Raw genomic sequence first — 21,535 nt, 5'->3', positions numbered from 1 at the left:
TTTTCTGTGCGCGAACCTGCACAGGTGACGTTTCATTTGCCTTGTTAGAAAGAGATCTCCACACTGTTTACTGAGCTGCACAGGCACAGTGATCTGCTGCTGAGCAGGGTCCCTGGACTTACAGGGAGCCAGTGCTTCATTCTCAAACTACATGGACTATTTCCATGGTTCAGTTTAATTTGACTTGTTTAATTGCATGACTCACCATCAAATTAGAGCTCATTTGACTGAGGTCAAAGCAGCATATGTTTAGAGGATTTTAGGATTAATACATATGAGCCTAGCTTGGTATAATGAGCACCACATAAGCCAACTGACTTGTGTGGTAAACAACGAACATTTTATTTCCTTGTTTTGTTTTTTGGGATAAAAACTTTGCTTTACTAAATAATGACTTAACTTGAGAAAATGTTGCTTCAATAAAAGAGCACCGGCGTCAGCCACGGGAAACATATTCTCCACCAAAATGAGAACCATACCCCCATTTGCTCTCAGGACAAGGAGCCATTAGACCCTGCATTTACTGATGCTGTAACAAGCAGAGTCTGAAGCACAGACACCTCATATATCAGCCTCAGAAAGCCCGAGCTTTAGTTTCAACCAGGAGCACTCATGCCTCCGAGAGGCTGGGGGCAAGTGTGCCTCAGTGTGGTATTAGAGCCCGTGCTGGAACAGGATATTGCGCTTCCTCTGTACATGAAAAGAATACATCACCTCCGCCTACACAGGATGAATTATGTGCCGTCTGTCTCGAGGAGGCAGAGTCGAGTGAAGTTGGAGGGCAAAAGAGAAAAACTCGCAAAGATTCTGTGTGGAATAAAAGATTTCAAAATAAAGTTTTTGAGGTCATGAAGTTCAAGAGATTCGTTGTGACTTGTGATTTTTAAAGCTTTGAAAATCCATCTTAGATATTTACATTTCAGACCAACTATCACAGTGATTGCAAACTCACAGTGTGCAAGGGCTTCAGACTGCACCCTGATCTGCAGTGTGATGGACGGAGCAATGTTTAAAAAGGTGTTTGCAAATGTTTCATTGCACTCAACAAATGTGTTAGACCTCAAGGCTCCACACAGTGGTTCTTGCTAAATAACAGTTTGCAGACAAATATAAGTTTTGTTATTTTACAGGGAAACTCCGCTGGGCATTTTTAAAGCTGCTAAAAGAATAAGATCCAAACTACTTAGCCAACAATTGAGCACATATCACTGCTGGACGTTCAGCTGAAACTCTGCCTTCACCAGTAAATCAAAGAGCAGCTGTGGTTCTACCTGAGATGTTTGCACATGCAAAACTACACCGAGTTGAATGATTTGGAGAAAAGACAACTTACACAATCCGTAAAATAGCAAAATGGCTACTCTGCAAGTAATCTATTACCAACTCTTCGCTGCGGTTTCATATTTAACATCAATCTTCGCATCTAATTCTCATCAAGTGTTATTCTCAAAATGTCCAACTACTCTTTGAATGACTGGTGTTCTCCATTCATTATATCAGTTTTGACTGGCTTTGGATTCTCAAGTTCCCAGAACTGCAGCTCTGAACTGTTAACTTATGCTGGCTCGTGGCTGTAGTGTAGTTTCTAAAATTCCACACGCTTTCTCGGATTGGCTGGCAGAGAAATCGCTGCCAGCCGCTGTAGGTTTTTATCTCAGCCTTTGTTAGAGAGGAGATAGAAAGCTGACAGGAAATGAGGGGCATGAGCTGAGGAATGCAACAACACTCTTAGGCCAGTCTTGAACAGAGGACGTTACATTGTGTGGACCTTAAACCCCTACAACGCACGAGCAGGAGATATAAACCAATCAGCCAAAACATTAAAAGCATATCCGAGTTTTTTAATGTTGTTGTGGACGGGGGTCATCATGGCCAGTGCACACAAAACAACACAAACAACATGAAACATGAGTGGAATTATGTACACATAGAAACACACAAAACCATTTTTAGCACTGTTTGTTTTATATGGATGTTTGCAGAAATGCTCTCATTGTCTGATACGGTCAACTTCCTCCAGATAAAAATATTTAAACACACTTTGCTTCATCCGAGCATGGACAATGGGAGCTGACCCGCATTTAAAATCTTTCTTCCACTTTCTTCCAAATGTTTAGTCTGCTGGTGGGAATGATTATCAAGAAGCAAAAGTCGCCATAATTACATGAAATCCTGCAGTCTGGCCCCTGATTTTCTATTAGAAACAAGAATCTGTCCTTCTTGCTGTGCATTGAAGCAATTTCAAAGTAGTATCAGGTGTCTCTGAAGGGCCACCGACCTTGGCATGATCATGGTGTTTATTTTGAATATGATAATTTCCATCAACCACAATCCTGAACCTAAAGTTGAGCCTTTACACACAAGCTAAAACATCTGGTACTGCTATAAGATCTTGGCTCTCGGGACATTTTCTGACTAAAACACCCCCCGAAGGCTTCCCCTTTACCTCCATGCCAAGATTAAATATGACTCAAATCATCCCAAACCTTCACATGGGCCAATATGTATGCAGCATAAATTCAGCATCACTCAAACCTCCACTTTTATACTGTAGGCCAGTCGGGTGTGTTTAAGGTCATGTTGACCCTTTAGGGCTCGGATGGTACTGAGGAAAGTCAGTTTGAGGGAAACAGAGAGGGTCAGTGCTGCCTCATATGGTGGAGGTCAGAGGTCATTAGAGGGTCAGGTGTAGGCCATCTGTTCACACTATATGTCACTTGTTTAATCCCAATAACAACTAATAACAATAAACAACATGTTGGGTTATTACAGGAGGTTAGCCAGCAGCAGCCAGCCTGCCTGATTCCCACGTGACCCATGTGAGGTGACATGAAAAAGAAACTATTTCCTTCTGAGAGTAAGATGAAAAGATCAATACCAACTTCATATCTCTGCATTAGCCCTTTATGGAACTTGAGGGTTGCAATTAGCTTATCTTAGCAGAAATGGAAACAAGCCGAGGCAGATATCTTTACTGATTCAACCAAAAACAAACAAAAAATTAGTCACAATTCAAAGTGCTGCTGGGTAGATTTTTTAAAAACTGTCAAGAGACAGGTCGCCTGTTTCTCCTGTCTTTTCTTTAAACCCACTGCAAGAGCACAACTACTTCTCAAAATCTCAACGTTTTGTGTAAAGAAGCTTAACTGACCAACTTAAGTGAAATTTGAAAGTGGCCAAGTGAAATTGAGCCGAGGAAATTGACCTTATGCAATTTGCATCCTTTGCGATACCTTCATTAATCCTACCCGTTAGGATTGTTATAAATCCATGTCAGAGTGTTTTTGTTTTTTTTTTCATCTTCATGCCTGAATGAACATGCCTCAGCATCACTTCTGGTACTCTGTTATTACAATTTCATTATTTCAGCACTCTGCCATCTCAGCCGAGATCAAAGGGAGACCGGGCTGGTTTGGGTTCAGTCCCGTCAGTGTGTATTTAAGAGAGTAATATATGCACACTTGAGTGCTTTAGAGCACAAATCAGTGCACATCTTAAGTGAAACCTGCAGGAACGACTGACATCACAGAATCAGTAGGCAGCCAGACAAACATAATGATAGTGGTTCTGCCATAAAATGTGATTACTTAATTCAGGACTATGATGGAGTCATGTTGTTTTAATAAGTATAAGAGAAAGAATCCAGCAAAGCACTTAGTTTTCAGACAAGGAGGATTGCGTTTAATGCGCCAAGATTTTTAGACGGCACTTTAACAAAGACAAAAAGAGAAAAGAAAGATTTAGTGTTGCGCTGTGCAGCAATGATAGAAGGTGGTGAATGATAGTTCACACCCACATCCTTATGAAAGCACAGACACACAAAAGACCCTGTGGACATAATGAAGATCACAACCATGTGAGAGATGTCTACAGCTGCACTTTGAGGGTTGTGTGAGAGTGGAGGAGGCTCTTCGTTTGTGCTCTATCCATGTACACACACTGCTGGGTTCACAGGTGCAACCGATTCTTATCTAACACTGAACTCCATAAAGACATAACAGGCTCTTTTTGTTTCCGTGTAACTCTCGGTGTTTCCGTGTGATAGACTTTCTTTTTATGACTTTAAGTGGTCGGTGTGAAAGAAGAGATAGAAGGGAAGGCTGGTTTAAGTTTTATTTGTTTTGATTTGATGTGTCAATTCTGTATTTAATGATTTATTTAATGATTGAATCACAAACAGTTGGAGATATTGGGAATTTCTCTGACACCAATATATATCTTTCACTTAGCAAACAATAGTAAAAGTAAGTATATAATATCTCTCTCTCTCTCTTTATATATATATATATATATAGTAAGTATATTAAAACAAGTAATTATTAAACAAAAAGATCTAAAATAAACTCATTTTCACTTCCTGGTCATCACATTTTCACAGTTTTGTTAAATGTTAAAAATGATTTCGATGATACAGATGCTATGAGAAACATAACATAAGATCAATACACACTGTATGTGCACCAGTTTCTTGGGGTTGGCCTGTTTTGTAATTGCAGCATAAATCAGATGCCATCTACTGATTGTCTGACTTCACCTACATCAAGGTTTACTCCGCTCTGTGATGTGTCACCTGTCACCAAATTAACATCCAGGCGGTCGCTAACTATATTAAACCAGGATCTAAATGGCCAGAGCTTTGAACTGAAGAAGCAGAGCCTGAAAGCCTCTATGGTAATGTGACATCAAAGAGCATGTGCAGCATGTGAGCTTCATTAGTGTGGTGCAGCAACCAGCCGAGGACAAAATGACCTACTGTTACCGAACCAGAGAAGGACACATGAAGTAGCTTCCACTGTTTCCAGAATCAAGCCCTGCTTCAAGGTGATGTAAAGTAAGCAGGAAATGCCTCATGGTCACTTCCTGGACTGTGTCAGCACTTTGAGACAGGAAGAAGGCGAGCTGGAGGATGTTGGGAGGGGGGGGGGGGGCGGCAGAGAGAATGTTTGTGAATGGTTGCAATGTGCAGGACAACTTTAAAGTGGCTATAATCAGTCCTTTGATTTTAACAATGGACAACATTTACACATGTGCATAGTGACTTGCTAATACGATATTTTCCATATTAGGTGTCATCTAATATGCTAAATATATGTATATATACAGTATATGAATATATATTTTTAAGCAAATCAGTCTATTAAGGATGCCAGTGATCCTCCCACATCTACTAGGGTGAATGTAAATAGATGAGGCCTTTAATCAGATCAGAACATGTTGTCGTCACATAAATGAACATTTATATAAGACAGATGAAGAAAATAGAAAGACAAATCAAGCATGGACTCAGATGGTAGACATTTGTTACAGATATTTAAAATGGTTTGAATGATTGGCCTGCTGACCCTGCACACCTGCAGCGTTTCAACTTACTTGCTAGTTATTGTACCAGCTGGCCTGAATGCTTTCCTGTGTTTACCTCACACACACACATTGTTGCTCTGTAGATGTTTTGACCCATGTTTGCATGAGCCGCGTCGAAGCCAGCCATGCAGTTTTACAATGGAAATGTTTGTTTTTGGAAATTGCAAGCTGGCGCTGGCATTCTCTGGTTCCCACTGTATGATTATCTTATTGAATGACATACTTTCCTTCAGGGCAGCGTGCAGCGGCAATTAAGAAATATCTGCTTTACCCCCAAAGTGTAAATGCTGATCCCAGATGAATGCTGCGCTTTGTAGAACTATTGTTACCTGGTGAAATGTGAGACTGATGTTGATTTGGAGTGGTGTACAGTTGCATTAAAGGGCCACCTGATTGCTCTGCCCTATAAGTGTCCTGCCTAACACTCTGCACTTGAGCAGGATACTATAGCAGCCGATCGGCTGGTCCTAATAATCTTGTGATGGTCCTCCGCTCAGCACAGAGGTGAGGCGTTCCTGCTTTCCCACCAGGAGACGCCCCAGAGACATGCTGTCAAAAACAACCGTGGAACTTTCTCACACTGTAACCCAGTATTCCCAGGGAAAGGCTTTAGAGAGGGGGATCGTTTCCTCAACAACTGCACCACTTTGCTGTGCCGCTCCCAAGGAAGGCAGGTTCCTGCCGCTCCAGCTGAACAGGGCCCCCTCTCTATTTCTCCACTCCAGCAGGGGCCTGTGAAGGCTTCTGCGGAGACAAGCAGAGCTGCTCAATAGAGCCACTCATGTATCGATTACCTGAAATATCAAACAACACATAAGAAGGTGGTTTATTTGTTTATTTGACTTTGGTGGTCGAATTTCAGGCAAAGCTCACACATGCAAAGTTTAATAACCCGAGAGGAAGTGAGGGAAGCCCGGTCATTGTCGTCTCTATCACAGTCCATCAACCAGGAAATTCAATTCTGCGCTGCACAATACAGTCAGACAATAATGAGCAAAGAAAACATCTTGTACAGTTTCTGAGGTTAAAGAAAGGTTAGCAAAGATGTGCTGCTGTGAAGATAAAGAACATTACACAAACATTATAGTCGCGGTCCAGTGAGTTTAGACTGACTTGCATCCTGATGTTAATATGAATCAAAAACACCAGCAGACATGTCTGCCACCATCACAGGCTGGAATTGCCGCAAAACAATTGAGGGCCAAAGTGCTGAGTGCCGCCTGGCAAGAGGGAATAATATAAAGAAAACTACAAGTGCATAGAAAGGTATGAACGAGTTAAAATAACATTGGGACCAGTGTAACGTCATACTACATCTGCACATGCTCTATAACCACACCCAAAGACCCAAAGAGATCTGATTTACATGAAAGGCGAGGATCAGTGGAGGAGGTTCAAATGCCAACATGATCAGTTACTCAACCAAACTCCCCTTTTTTACCAACCTTGTCTGCCCCCACCCCTGGAAAACATCGACCCCCTCAGTGAAATGGCCTGATTGTCAGCAGACTGGCCCGTAAGTGCAGCAGCTCTTTGATAGGTGGGGGAGAATTAAGAAGAGCGGGAGGGGGGGGGAGCAGCCACAAAAGCCTTCTGTCACAGCCTGGGAGTGGGGTTACCTGCTCTCCGCGGTGGAGTTTAATTTCACACATGATGTGCACATGCATACGCATAAGCATGCACGTTGGAGGGCAAAGCCTCACACGGCTGCTGCAAGAGCGTGAGGGCTGGCGAGTGTGCATGTAGTTCCTCCAGGGATAAATGAGGTTTGTTTGTCAGGCACGACACAAGGACAAAAGCAGCCACATAACTAAAGTACTGGGTGACAGATAGTTATTGTTCTCTAGGAAATTACATGACAAGCTGCTGAAAGCAGAGAGAGATGTTTCCTGCTGAATAAAGTTTTTTTTTTTTTATGTGAACTAGGCCTCGTTCTGGGTGGGAATAAGTTTAGCTATGAGTTTCTCAGCTGCAGCACCTCGCTAAAGAACCTTGATTGAATACAATTATAATTAATCACACTCACAACAGAACAACTGAAACAATTTCAGAAATGGTCAGAATACAAATGTTTGATGAGTAGGCGGTGAGGTACAACAGATCGTGTCTGTAACTGATTTCACAACAATCCATGGAGACATTTATGAAAGTCAGAGTGAACACTGAATGATGAATGGCTGATAATATGCTAATGGAAGTCCTGTTTTACATTAGTCCACCACACAGCGTGAGGAGGAGGCAGAGGGAGTGAAGGACAGGGCTTGTTCTTTGAAAAATGAAACAAATCCAGCTTTATATTGACAGGAAGCAAGAAAAGTGCAACGGCTAGAAGACACAAAGACAATCTCAGGAAACAAAAGCTTCAAAGGTGATACGATCTAGAAGGTGCAGGAATCCACCCTGTTCCTCAGGCACAGTCAATGACAGACTGCTACATAATTAATATTCCTTCTTTCAGCTGTGTCTGGTCACACCCATAATCTCCTTTTTCCAACCATTGGGCGGCTGTTCCTGATAAATAGTGTGAAGTCTCTGTTGCTCTGTGATCTTGGATTCATCATGTTTTCCTTCCTGTTTTAAGCTCTTCTCACCACCCAAAGTCCTCCACCGGATAGTGCAGGCACCCGTTTGAATGAGCAGGTACTGGATTTGGGAAGCTGAAAAGTAACTGGCCTCATAGAAGTCAAATGTGGTACGCCAATGCCCTCTTCCTCAGACACCGGAAAAGATTTATTTGCACAATGTCAAATTGTCCCACGACAACTTCCAGTCTTTGTGATTTAAACACGTTTTATTTCTTAAAGTGAGGTTGGTGTTCAAAGTCTTTCGCACAGTGCCAGCAATAACATACTAGTGTGAGATTCTTATTGTTTCACCTGATCTTTTCCACAGATCTGTCACAGGACGAAAAGCACAGGCGTGAATCATAACTTTAATGACGGCTGCAGTGCATTAAGGGTCCAGGATTCTGTGTCACTGGTTCATCTTATGGGAAATAAATGGAACAGAACCACCATTAACGTTATTAGTGCCACCTGTGCTTTTTTTTACGATGACAAATCTGCTTTCCTCTACCTATTGTGAAATGAAACCTATGATCAGTGCTGTTGTTTCTAACAAGCCTGGTTGATAGATGCGAACAGGTTAATATGAATAATGCATAATACGCAACCATGCAGTTCAGAAAAGGCTTCAGTCAGATATGTTTAAGAGTTATAGACTCTGCTGCCACCTGCAGGCGGGCAGGATAATAAACGATACTGCTCCCTGGAATATGCTTTTCCACTTGGTTTGCTGTAAGTTTCTGTTGGATAAGGAATTTACACTGTTTTCTCACAAGACAAATGTATAGTTCACCTAAGTCACAATGTCTGCTGGGATGAAGATCGTATCATATCTGAGTCATTTAAACAACAGGTGGAAAAGAATGCAGACACACAATAGTGTTAATTGGACAACTTTACTCTTGCACGCGACATTCATATTGTACATTTTCAATAGAAAAATAAAATTGCCACCTTTGGAGCACATTTGAATGTGATTATGGCTCTTTCTAAAACAACCCAGACCAATGCCCGCAAGTCAAAGATGGGTTTCAAAATGTTCATGTCTTTGCAGCCAAGATTCCTTCAACAGAACAACACATTCATCCAGCTTATCATTTGGTTCATGCGCAGTTCGTTTTAACGAAAACAAGACAGATGCTGGTCACAAGAAAACATGAAACATTGGAACGGGCAGGGCACCGTAAGAGGCAAGAACCATGCATAGCCATAGTTTTTGGAAAAAACAAAACAAACAAACAAAAAAAAAAAACCCAGCAAAAAGCAGTAAAAATAAAAATCAAATAGAAGAATTACCAACTGAATGCGTTTATTAAACACAATTGTGGTTCAACAGTGGATGGAGACAATTTATAGAGAAATCCTGTCATGTGTCATGAGTCATGTCATGTGGAACCCTTTCCCACCAAATGTTAGTTTCATTTAAATATAGCATCTTTAGTTAATTCTCTTGCACATAAATAGCATCATTATTGCTCATCAGAAAAAACAAAACTCTCTGAAAAGTAAAACTCACATACTGGCACTGAGATCTACAATGTGGTATTAAATTGGCCTTAACAAAGCTAATCCAACAGCAAAAAGAAACGTTAGCAACTGAACTTAACTTTCTTAAAACTATGAAAATAAGCATTTGAAAGCTTTGTCATAGTTTAATGTATTAAGAAAAGTGACAATTGTACAAACTGAGGTCAAATTAACACAGGGGAACAAATGAATCTCTTCATTTATACATATACACGGGAGACAATAGGTCCAAATCAAACTGTCAAATTATGTTTGTTTAGTAAATATATACAAATTTTAAGATCAGAAATCAGTGTTACAGTTTAGCTTCATTTCTGTGTCGATCATTCATCAGCACCGTTAGTCTGAGATGTCCGAGAAGCAGATTCTTCTCCTTCTTCATCCTGAGAGAGAGAAAACAAAATCAGTGAATGTGACCAAGCTAAATACTACTTTAAGGTAAAAGTGATTTAGAACACAAAGTTGGTATGTTTAAAAATTGTGCACCTTTTTCAGCACTGCCAGCAGCCCTTTGACAGTGGACATCAAGGTGGACGATGTCTTGCTAATCTGGTTGAAGTAGGTCGTCTTCTGCTCCTCCGCAGCCTTCAGAGTCTGCTCAGTTTGGCTCAGAGTGCTTTTCACCTCCTCCAGCTCCCTGGACAAGGCTTTGTTGGTTTGCTCTAACTGCGCTTTAACCTTTGCATCTTCATCTGTAATGAGACAACACAAAGTCAGATGGAGGATTGCACAGGCAGGCAAACCAAAATTTGAATCATAGTAAGGATTTTACTTAAGTGTCATGTAACTTTCCTTACCTACCAAAAACGGCAAAAACCTGGGGTAAACTCTGCCAAACTAAAGCCAAAAAATGTGTTTCCTTGCAGACTGTCCATACTGCACTGACTGCATATGGTGACAGGACAGTACTTTACATTAACTTTAGTCTCTTAACTCTCTTCTGTTCTATAAAAAGTCGTTTTATCCTTAAAGAGCGTTTTGCCTACTTTGTTTACCACTCCACCATTTGGCAGCAACATGCCAGTCTATGTCTCAATAATAAAATCACAGTTGAAAAATACTGAATGACATGAAACTGCACATCTTTTTAACAAAGCTCAAACTGAGCCACATCTTTGCCCTGATGGACTGCTGATACAGAGAGTAGCTTGCAATTATTAGAACAGTATGATACAACTCAAGCCATACCCATTTTGGCATCCTGATCCATGAGCTTCTGTTCTATCTCCTCTCTGGCTTTCTCGCTCTTCTCCAGTTTCTGCATCATGCTGCCGATGTCGACCATTGCTCCATTATACACAATCAGATTACCAGACTCACTTGTCTCTGACTGAGCACGAGCTTTTGGAACAGGAAGCAGTCCTCGATTACCTGGCCAAAAGAAAGAAAATGTCCATAAAGGAAAAGAATTTGCCATTTGGTCAGTGTCATAGTACATTTAAATTTGTGCTTAATTGACTATTACACAGTCATAAAGATCCACGTTGTCCCACCTATAAGATTTTCTATCTGGGCTTCATTATAGGAAGGAACAGGTTCATCCTTTCCTCTGTCTGTTAGTTTACGGTAGTAACAGGACTCTCTCACCACCGGTTTGTTCAACAGCTTCTTTATCTAGACAAAAAACAAAACAACAGTATCTGAGCTGTAGGTTTATGTAACCAGAGGGAAAGACATGAACAACAATGGGCAGGCATAAAAAGACATGATGGAAACAGACCATGAACATAATTTATTTGCGAATGTGTGTTTACCTGAGCACGAGAAAGGTGTAATCCCAATGTGTACAAGATCTCCTCCAGGTCTCTCTCTAGCAAATATCCACAGTGGCTCTGATCAAAGTAGACAAACGCCATCAGCAGGTCCTTGTTGTGTGTAACCATCTGCTTCTTCTCCTGGTGTAGTGGTAACAAGCACATTTATACCAACAAGCATATTCACACTACATCACTGTCAGAATTATTTGCCTACAGCAGTAACCAACTAACCTTATCCTTAGAAGACCTCTCTTTTGAGGACTTGCGGTCATCCTTGCGATCTTTCCTGTCTCTATCATTGGAGTCGTCATCGTCCTTGTCTAAGAAATAAAGGGGGGGGCCACGGGGGGGACGGGACAAATGGAGATTGTTACATCAAATATCACCAGGGAAATAAAAAGTTCAATCAGCTCTAAATGATCCCAGAAGCAAATACACTTTTTAATCTATTATTACTTACTGTTTTTACAAGTGTGAATACAACAATTTAATTAATAAAATGATGGTATTTGTTATCTAAGGTCTCAGAAACAGTGGAAATGTTATCCATCACAGGTTCAGCGTGGTGCATGGTTTCTCATCATTGACCAAATGATTTTATGGGAAATTAAAAAATTTCTATTGCTAGAGAAAACAATTGCTGTACCATCGTCATCGTCATCATCTGCATCTTCAGCCTCCATGGGGTCGTATTCTTCAGCGTTGGCCATGCTACCATCATCTTCATTTTCCTCTTCATCACGAGAGTCTTCCTTTTTTACTGCCTTTTCGTCATACTAGGTGAAAACAAAAGTCACAGGGTGTATTAAACTTTATGAAAACAATTCATGTGTTCAGTAAATTATATACTAAATATAAGAATAAGAAAGATGTGAATGACGTACCTTCCTCTTATCCTCATCATCCTCTTTGGTCTTCTTTGCAATTGGTTCCTCTGTGTCCTCATCTTTTTCCTTCTTTATGTCACGCTTCTCAGTCTCCTTCTTTTCTGCCTCTTTTTTGGCTTTCTTATCCTTTTCCTTCTTTTCGTCCTTGGCAGGAAGAGCAGCAAGGGCTTTATAAATGCGGTGGCCAAAGTCTCTTTGTAGCATTTCATTAAACAGCTCAGCAAACAGGGAAACCTTGAAAAAAAAGGAGGCATTATCAATCTGTATTGTTAAAGAAGCAAAAGAAGAATAAATTAAATGTAATATTTGAATAAGTCTTACCTCAAAAGAGTGCTCCTTGTTATCCTCCAGTCGGTAGTCCAGCAGCACACTCAGAGACATAACACTGCAGTCAAATTTGCCATTTTTGGCTGCCCAGTTGGGGTGTACGAGGATGGTGGGCTCATCAGGAAGGATGTAGCGTCTTTCTCTCCGCTGGCACTCAAGTTCTTCCTGTCTCTTTCTTTCCTCCTCCTGATGGAGAAGAACACTTCACTTAAATCTAAGAGTTAATTTCTGAATAGGTTCTGAATAGGTTTTATACGATTGAAAAGAATCGAAGCCTTAATAACATTTAAACAGCTGTTTTGTCCACATCCATTAGTTCTGTCAAAAAGCCATCACTTGTACTGTATTCCCTACTATTCTTAAATCATATCCATATAATCATTAAATTAATAATACACTCTTCTGTACCTCTCTGTCTTCCTCAGTGCGAGATGGCTCCTCTTCTTCAGGAGCTTTGATCTCTGGTTTCTCAGGCTCTTTGGACTCCTCCACCTGTTCCTCCACCTTCAGCTGCTTGGTGAGGCGAGCAATAAGCTGTGACTTTAACCCCTTTGAGCTTAGCGAGCGACAATCAAGTTCCTTGCGCAGGTCGTTTACCTACAAATAGAAAAAACAATGAAGAAGGGAAAAATGTATTTAACCTTGAGAAGAGAAGTGAACATGCTACGGGCCATAACAGAATGATCCCACTACCTAGGCCAAGACATGCTTCTGGTGCAGAGGACATGTTAACTACATATTGTCCATCACTGACATGTTTTCTCCCATTATGAAAGATCAGAATAATGAGGGTAAACTACTGCAACTTAAAGTAATTCCAGTAATTTGTTTCTATAAGGTTTTGATTGAGGCTCGTCCTATCTAATCAGAATTGTGAATCTTACCTTCATTGATTTTGGGTCAAGTTTAGCCCAGTGAGTGGGAGTACTAACGTCCTTTGATTCATCATCATCCTTGTCCTCTTCCTCCTTGACAGAAAATCATTAAGATAGAGACAGGAAGAGAGAGACAGAGAGGTGGGATAATAGTCAGCACAACACTCATGGCCATTGTGAGCTTTAAAGTTGATCCGTGCAAGAAGCAAGGTCACATCTGTCTTTCTTTGTCTCGTCCTAGCGAGCTCTCGACTGTGTTTAAGTCCACTGCTACTGAAGCATACACAGAGAAGCTCTCTAGCTCTTAAGAAAACCAACAGATATGCCCCCCAGCTGCCAATCAATCAATCTGTGGAACACAAAAAAGGTAAAAATCAATGAGAGGTGTGTCCAAAGGGTGTGTAGGTACATCAGGTGAACTGAAGCTGGGCTCCAAACAGAGTGAGGATAGGGAGGCCCTACAATGGTCTATGACTGGGGTATCGGACATTACCATTTATGGGTTTTATACACCTATATCAGAAAGGAGCCATCTGTCCTTCTGTCCAACCAACTGCCCTGGAAAAACCAAGTTCTACATATGTCCAAATGAGAATGTAGAATCCAACAACAGGAACAGACAAGAAGTTCTCTTTTCGAAGTCTGATGGTATCAAATTGATGTAAAAAAACAAATCATATAAAAACACACTTCTAAAACAAGCATTATTTACTCGCAACTGACTCCACAGATTCCAGTCTTAGGAAAAAATCCAGACTTCCAGTGTTAAGAAAAAAATTCTCCACTGGTTCAAATTTGACAAAGTAGAGCACCCAAAATGGAAGCAAGAATTGTTTAAAATAATGCTTGATACAATGCAAAGATTAACATGAATGATTTCGCCCAGATTAGCATTCAATTGTGTGTCTGAAGAGCTGGATGCTGTTTTATCAGTTGCGATTGGGGCCTACACGACACACCCTAGTCTCACTGCTTCCACTGTATGTGTCTGCTGGATGTGAGGGAAGGTGGGAGTGCTGATGGAGGAATGGATGAGTTTGAACACAGGAGAAGGGGACAGGTGGACGAGTAAAGAAGAAGCCTAGGTGAGGTTTGGTGGAACAATAATCTGTCTGGGTGTCTGTGTATGTGTATGGTGACGTGATTGTGTCTGGTGTGTATCTGGGGTTTGTTTTTTGTAATTCCTGTGCCTTCCTGTGAGAAGCGGAAATGAGAAGAGAGGGATTAGCGGTTCAGTGCCTGTTCTCCATCCGCCTCCTTTCGCTCGGCCGACAGCTTCTCAGCCAGCTGCTCCCGGAGTCGCCGTGACAGCACCTCCCACTCTGAGCGGGTAGGAAGACAATGCCAAACATCCGGAAGAAACAAAACCACTGTCTCCACATGAGCAGGGACTGTCCGCCCCTTGTGTGTCTCCTCCGGCCGATGATAGCGAATCTCTGCAAAACGATACCTGTCGCAAAGGAAGAAGGTGCATTGGAAAGAAACATTCTTGTCAGAGCACAGTATAAAAGGCAAGCCTTGCTAAGGCAAACCTTCTACAGCTACTCCCTCCCATGTGGTCACTGAATGACGTACACATCATTAAAGTGACTTTCTCCCACACAACACACAGCTTAGACAAATGGACCCAGTCTGCAGCTCTCCAACTGTTGTCACAGGTTACGGCAGCCATTTTCAGAAAATTGACAGACAATCACATAAAATAAATCACACCCCAAAATTCGTCCCCATTATAGCTTCAGCCAATTATGGATGAGTGTTCTGCATTTAACCTAGGATACACTTGATGCACTACATTAGGTTTGTGCAAAGAGAGACAGAATCAATAAGACAGTGAAAGCCAGTTAAATATATAAGATATTTAACAGAGAGGATAGAAAAATAAAATAATTAAAAAAAAGAAAGTAATGACAGTGTCTTCTGGTCCAGGCAACTGCTTCCAGCCACAAATCCATGCGTTTGGTTGTTTATCACAATGAAATATGCAGATATATATGTACAGAGAGTGTGACAGAAAGAGAGTGCCAAGACAACAACACACCAAAGGCCAAAAAAAAACACATTGCGCAACACAGTAAATAATAGTAAATAATATGTAGCAAATTAACAATGCAGTCATTAATATTTTAAAAAAAGGAAACACAAAATTTCCACCCAACAAGAGGAGATTTAGTATAGAGGTAGTAAAATGAAAAGCATATTACAGGTACTCCATTTGAAATTTTAGCACAAGAATAATATATAATAATATATTTAAACAGAAACTATACTGATGAAAATGACTATTGACAAGAAGCTCTTACCACTGAGTGCACAGACTAAGGTCTATGCCTGTGAGTGCCTTGCAACAGCGTATGGCTGTCTTTATAAGGACTGATGGATCCTTCTCTGGGTCAGCTCCATCCAGAGAGGGAGACCAGTGGCCACCAATGGCCATGGCCTCATCTTTACCTCTCATTCCCACCAAAAACTGAAGGAGAAAGACAGATGGTACGAAGGAGAGTCACAGAATATAGGTTAAATGGACATAGGGAATGTGGATAAAAGGGTGTGGGGGGTGGAAAGGAATAAAATGGGGATAGAGACAGAGAGAAAAACAAAATAGTCAGCAGGCTGTTCAAATAATCATACCTCTGAGGATTCACAACCAAAACAGAAAAGCCAGTGTCGTTTACATGTGAGCAATGAGTACATTGTGAGTACTCAGCAATGGAATAGGTGTACTACATCACTGTCAACTCAAGTCTACAGTACAAACAAGGAATGTCTATACTGTACCTTAATAAGTCTAGCAGGGTGTTGAAAGGAGTCTCTGACTTCCTGGGGGTCCTCTGCCAGAGCACAGGACTTGTGATAGAGCTCCTCTAAACTTGGGTTAGCCAGCAGCATCACCTGAAATATAAAAACACTAAATACTGTGGTGTAGGACTTGTCTACAAATGTGGTGTGTGTCATTTATGTTTGATTCTACTGTTCAAACACCACCAATGGTAGGTGTAGTTTGATAACAGCTATTACATATTTGTGAAAACATTCAACTAATACAGTTTTCTGCTTCCACACTGCATCTTACTGAAAATGAGAGTCACAATGGTGCATTATATTTATCACTGCCAGTCATACCTTTGCACTATAGGTGTGGTTAGCATCAGGAGGGTCCAGCACAGCTGTGTTCTTTACTAGTGGATCCACTTCTTTGTGCAAAATGTGGAAGTTACAGGCGTTGCTAAACTGGAAGGGTCGTGTCAGAGGAAAGGCATCAACCCAAGTGAAAACTGCATCAAAGAAGTCGCTGGGAATGTAGAGGCTCTGATAGCGTCTCCTCAGTTCCATCATGTCACAGCTTGAGCTAGAAAACACAGAACAGTAGCTACCTCAGGAACACGTTTGACTGCCTGACATGTCGCATCATCATGATCCTTTTTCAACTAACATCATGAAACATTAAAAACATAGTACTCACCCATCTAGACTAAACTTGGAAAACTGGACAGTGTAGCGAGGCACTACCCTGCGAGGCCTTCTCGGTGAGCGATCCCGTCTTGGTGAACGGTCTCTGGAACGTTTGCGTGTGGGCGAGCGTTCTCTTGATCGCCTGCGCTCACGGTCTCTGTCTCGGCTAACAAGTTACATAAGAATTAAAGTAACTGTAAAAAAAACTAATAGGCAGAAATTCATAGGAAAATGAGCCAAACAAAGGTTAAGTGCATATTTTTGTGGAAAAAATTTGATTACCCCAGATAACATCTATTGCAAGCTAACCTGCGTTCCTCTTTTGTCCTGAGGATGAGTTCAGGGCCTCTATCATTGCGACTGGGGAAACGAGGTGGAGGTTCAATCCTTCGGACAGGCTGTGGCTGTGGCATCATTCTCACTGGAGGCTGAAGCAGACCCCCTGGAAATACATCTATGAACAAAACACATTTTTTGTTTCTGTTTCTGTTTTCTGTGGTCAGTGTTGTACCAAAACAGCTATAAAATGGATGTCACCACTTATCTGACTGTTTTATATCCAACACAACATGAATACAATCTCACTAACAGGTATTCTACCTTTGGGTGGAGGCTGTGGCAGCAGAGGCTGAGGAGGGTTTTGGAGGAGAGGGGCCAGAGAGGCAGCAGACAGTTGGGCCTGCAGGAGAGAAGGAGGGGGAGCCTGGGCAGGAACACTGAATGTGGTAGGGGGAGGTAGTGACTGTAGCATGGTGGGAGCAGCCTTCATCATGTTAGGAGCCTGAGGCTGGTTCTACAGAAAAGGAGGAAAAAAATAAAATGAGGAGAGGTAAATGCATGTTAAACGGCAGACCTGGTACAAAGGACTGAAAAGGTGTGCAATTCAGGACTAGAAGGTTACATTTTGTCTGTTGTCCGCAGTGGAGTGCATGTCTGAGTAGCGCAGCTGCATTCCTGGCTCAGTGTAAAGGCTGCCGAGCTGTGGGGAAGCTTGAGGTAAAGGCTGAGGCTGCTGCTGTTGCTAGTAGGGATCAAGAACACAGAACTCAATAAAAGACAGAAAGGTACAGGGATAACGTCAAATCTTGGAAAAAAAAAGAAGATGGTTATTGTGCTATTTAGGAAAAGGACATGCCAATTTTAACACAACAAACGAATGAAGTGAAAAAAATGACAATGTGCTGGTTGCATCTAAAGTAAAAAGACAGAATTAAAGCAGAACTTGTGGTATTACTGTGTACAGCAATATTATTTGCTGAACACCAATGTTATTTTTTGAAGCAATTTCCCTCTGAGATTAATGAAGTTCTTTGAATCTTAAATACATTCCTGTGTAGGTTTGTGCAAAGTACAAGCATTCTCACCGACTGGTTTCCTAGCTGAGGTAAGGTCTGGATGCGTTGGGCATTCCACTTGAACGGCATGTTTGGGTTGTACACAGCTTCTACTAGGACCCTGTCACCCACCTGGGGAGTCTTTCCTTTTACAGCACTAAAAGGATATTTTAAAAAAGCATTTAGATATCTCCAATGAACTCCAAATGTCAGGTCACGTCAGTTTCAAATTGAAAAATGCAAATTTATAATTTAATCATCATTTGTTTTGCACAAGATATACAGAGACATGCAAAGAACCACACTCTCTTTCACCTTAGCTGAAAGAAGACATCTTCATCTACAAAGCCAAATGTGTCATGAAGCTTGTTAACAACACCAGTAAAGACTCGTTGTTTCTGTGGCTGAGTCTGCTGTTGGTGGCTTGAACGTGGTGTTGGGTAGGACACAGTAATCTGTGCTGTCTGCTGGGGATTGGACAGACTCAGGCTCGTGGGCAAAGCCACTGGAGGCTGGTGATCAATGAGAAAAAAAGGGATAAGAATGCTACTATGAACAGAATTTAACTACATGACCAATAAATACCAGGGTCATTGAAACTCTACAAAACTCTGTGGAAAAAAAACAAAACTAAAAACCCCCCACAAATTTATAGGGAGAACTAAACGAACCAAAAAAAGAAAAAATCTTTGCACAGTGTAGATTACCTGAGAGATCAGTGCCTGTTGAGGCTGCGGGAGCTGTTAAGAAAAAAAGAAAAACTGAAAATACTGAAAACTGCATACTATAGATTTTACCACACTGCAATGGCTTTGTGTTCAAAAAATGGAAAATGGCTAACTGAACAAAGATCTATTAGGGGTTCATACAAAAACGTGGTAAAAGTTATTTAAAAAATAACTACAATTCAAGGAGAGAATTTGGGATCAGGAAAAGATGGGGATAAGGGATAAAGATTCACAGTTTTGATTTAATTTCAGATTTAGTTACGTATGAGCTGACCTATGCCAATTTACCCAGAAACACAATTTTAAACTGGACAGAGTTTTGTCTCAGTCAGCCAATATATTTTACAAAGTTCTAAGTAGTTTGAAGACTATCCAACATAGTATGACACAAAGCATAATGAGCCTAGGTCTCACCTGATGAGGTACATTATACAGTTGCTGTTGTGGGGGTTGCTGGGGAGGCTGCTGTTGTTGTTGCTGCTGCTGTTGCTGCTGCTGCTGATACTGCTGGAGAGCTGTATTGATCTGAGACTACACATTATAGAAAAAAATGACAAGTTCATCAGTGTTACATGTGACCATGACAAGACACACAGATTGCTGACTGTACTTTGTACTACCTTGCTGTGACTGACCTGCTGTAGCGCTGCTGCTGCAGCCGCAGCAGCTTGTTGCTGCAAGGCAGCAGTTTGCTGAGACAGCTGATAATTTGCAGCAGACTGGTTGCTAAGAGAGGCTGCAGCCAAGGCTGACTGCTGGGAGTAAACAGAGGGAGATGCTCCCAGAAGAGACGGCTGCTGCACACCAAGAGCTTCAGAGAGAAAAATAAGGCACTGCATTAAGTGAAGGTTGGAAACATTTGTGTTATATAGGACAGAGGAAACGATGTGGTGATGTTTCACTAAGATTACAACAATACTTTTTTTTTCCAAGTGTTTTTGAGCTCCTGGTAAAAGAGGAATTGAAAGTGTTCAGATTTGCTATACTTACAGTGCAGGCTGTTGAGATCAAGAGACTGTCCAGAGTGGCCTGGCTGAGATACCGCTGTAGTGGCAAATTGAGTCGCCCATGGTGGATTCTTCTGTCCCCCAAATTGGGCCATGACTCATTCTAGGTAAGGGCAGTCTCTGCTCTATAGGCCAATGCTTCTCACTAAAAACAAAATAAACCACAGCATGACGTCTGTTAGTAGAAACTCTGGGAGGTATCAAATAATTTTGGTCATTTGTGTAACTAAATTATTGTAACAAAACATTTTAAAATGTTGTGGTGTGAGCACTTGAAGTAATGTGTATAAAGGTATTATAAAATAATAATTATTTTGCCCATGAGCAATCACTGTTTACTGTGCAATAAAATAAATTATACATCCCGACGTTTGTGCATTTGGCCAGCACCTTGTAAACAATTACCTAGTAGTGCAATTATCCTCCTGGTATAAAACCAACATCCACTGCCCTATAAAAACTCAGAAGCACTACCTAGTGGACCAAGACATAACTTTATGGCGTGAATGCTATAACACCCCTTAAATATTAAATCTGGAGGAATACCTTCACTAATTTGAAGACATTTTTCCACGGCTAACATACTGTTAACATTGACTGGACAAGCCACAACAGCTATTATTGTCCACCGTTACTTTACAGTTAGCCATTTAGCTCCATTAATGTTAGCACAAAATGAGGGGCTGAAATAATTAAGCTCTTTGATGTAACGATTTAGCATTGCGAGAAATCAACTTAAATCAGCTCAACGCATACAATATATAAAATTGTGTATTCTGGTTCGTGCATTATTTCGTACATTACTAAGCTAGTTAATTGCTGACAAAGCAGCATCGACTGGCTGATGGCTAACAGGCTAACGTTAGCCACTTCAACTGACAGTAAGCTAGTGCCGACAGCTAGCTAACATTTTACATCTATCTAGCTTATGTTGTTATTGTAATGGTTTAGAGACTAACTAACACATTTAGACTTACGTTTTATGGATGCGTCAGCATTGTTAAAACGTGCCTTGTTGCGCTACAACAACATTAAATACACAACGCTAACGATAAGTCCAGTACTTTGACACACAGCTAGCTAACACTTGCACCTTGTTAGCTTTGTTGCCAGATTAGCCTCGTGCTGTATTTGTTATCGATTGCGAGGCCCGAGTTAACGCTCGCTGCCTCTGCCACTGAATTGCTCTTGTTTTACAAGCATAAACACACACAATAACCAATTGAAGTATCTCTTTAGCATGCTATTTATAACTGCAAATAAATGAACGTTAGCTTTAAATGTTCCCAATAACCAGCGTTGCAAAGCTTTAACTCAAATATTGTCAACAGTGCTTACCGCTGTCCCCTGCACCGGCCGATAAAGGAGTAAAGTGCGCATGCGCGAGCTGTAGACCCCGATCCAGTTGAGTGCACTAGAATATATTTTATTATTCCCTGTGAGCATAGATTTGTATGTGTGCTAACTATTGCTGTCCCTGTCTCGAAGGGTTTAGTGATATTTCTACATGGGTAATATTGAAATCACTATTTATTATCCATTGCCTACAAATTATATTCAAATATTAAACTATGTAAACTATTTCCACTGTACATACATAAGAACTAGCACTGCTTTTTATCAGCTTCAAATCATGGCCAGACTGAAGGTTTCTACAAGGGCATTACATAGCACACACAATCAATGCATTTCCATATTTACATGAAAATATCAGA

At 41.1% G+C, this 21,535-nt stretch overlaps 1 protein-coding gene across 2 annotated transcripts; it reads right to left on the bottom strand.

The window, feature by feature from the left end:
- Positions 1-8,802: 8,802 nt before the first annotated feature.
- On the bottom strand, positions 8,803-21,215 carry ccar1 (cell division cycle and apoptosis regulator 1). Of its 2 annotated transcripts, none has more exons than XM_026354612.1 (26): positions 21,159-21,215; positions 19,804-19,965; positions 19,449-19,624; positions 19,228-19,344; positions 18,793-18,825; positions 18,401-18,597; positions 18,116-18,242; positions 17,653-17,772; positions 17,352-17,544; positions 17,061-17,205; positions 16,762-16,917; positions 16,422-16,647; positions 16,077-16,190; positions 15,602-15,768; positions 14,538-14,748; positions 13,308-13,391; positions 12,832-13,020; positions 12,418-12,609; positions 12,094-12,330; positions 11,856-11,985; positions 11,441-11,529; positions 11,207-11,347; positions 10,946-11,066; positions 10,641-10,823; positions 9,939-10,144; positions 8,803-9,835 (listed from the first exon to the last, which is right to left on the bottom strand). In XM_026354612.1, the coding sequence occupies exons 2-26, from the start codon at positions 19,913-19,915 to the stop codon at positions 9,776-9,778; spliced, it is 3,726 nt and encodes a 1,241-aa protein (XP_026210397.1). In that variant the 5' UTR covers positions 19,916-19,965; positions 21,159-21,215; the 3' UTR covers positions 8,803-9,775. The 2 variants fall into 2 exon arrangements, with proteins under 2 accessions (XP_026210397.1, XP_026210398.1); XM_026354613.1 differs by lacking the exon at positions 21,159-21,215 and adding an exon at positions 20,798-20,817.
- Positions 21,216-21,535: the final 320 nt, after the last annotated feature.

The sequence above is a fragment of the Anabas testudineus genome, chromosome 15 (assembly GCF_900324465.2).
Source record: "Anabas testudineus chromosome 15, fAnaTes1.2, whole genome shotgun sequence".
In the NCBI taxonomy this organism is placed as follows: domain Eukaryota; kingdom Metazoa; phylum Chordata; class Actinopteri; order Anabantiformes; family Anabantidae; genus Anabas; species Anabas testudineus.
This window is presented reverse-complemented; position numbering and strand designations above follow the sequence as displayed.

Bases quoted from the DNA above. Each gene is read 5' to 3' on its own strand.
- ccar1 (XM_026354612.1), bottom strand. From the start codon at position 19,915: ATGGCCCAATTTGGGGGACAGAAGAATCCACCATGGGCGACTCAATTT. The intron at 19,345-19,448 runs GTCAGTCACAGC...TATAATGTGTAG, and splicing joins CAGCAGCAGCGCTACAGCAG to TCTCAGATCAATACAGCTCT. The intron at 13,021-13,307 runs GTAAGATTCACA...TTCTATTTGTAG, and splicing joins TTGACCCAAAATCAATGAAG to GTAAACGACCTGCGCAAGGA.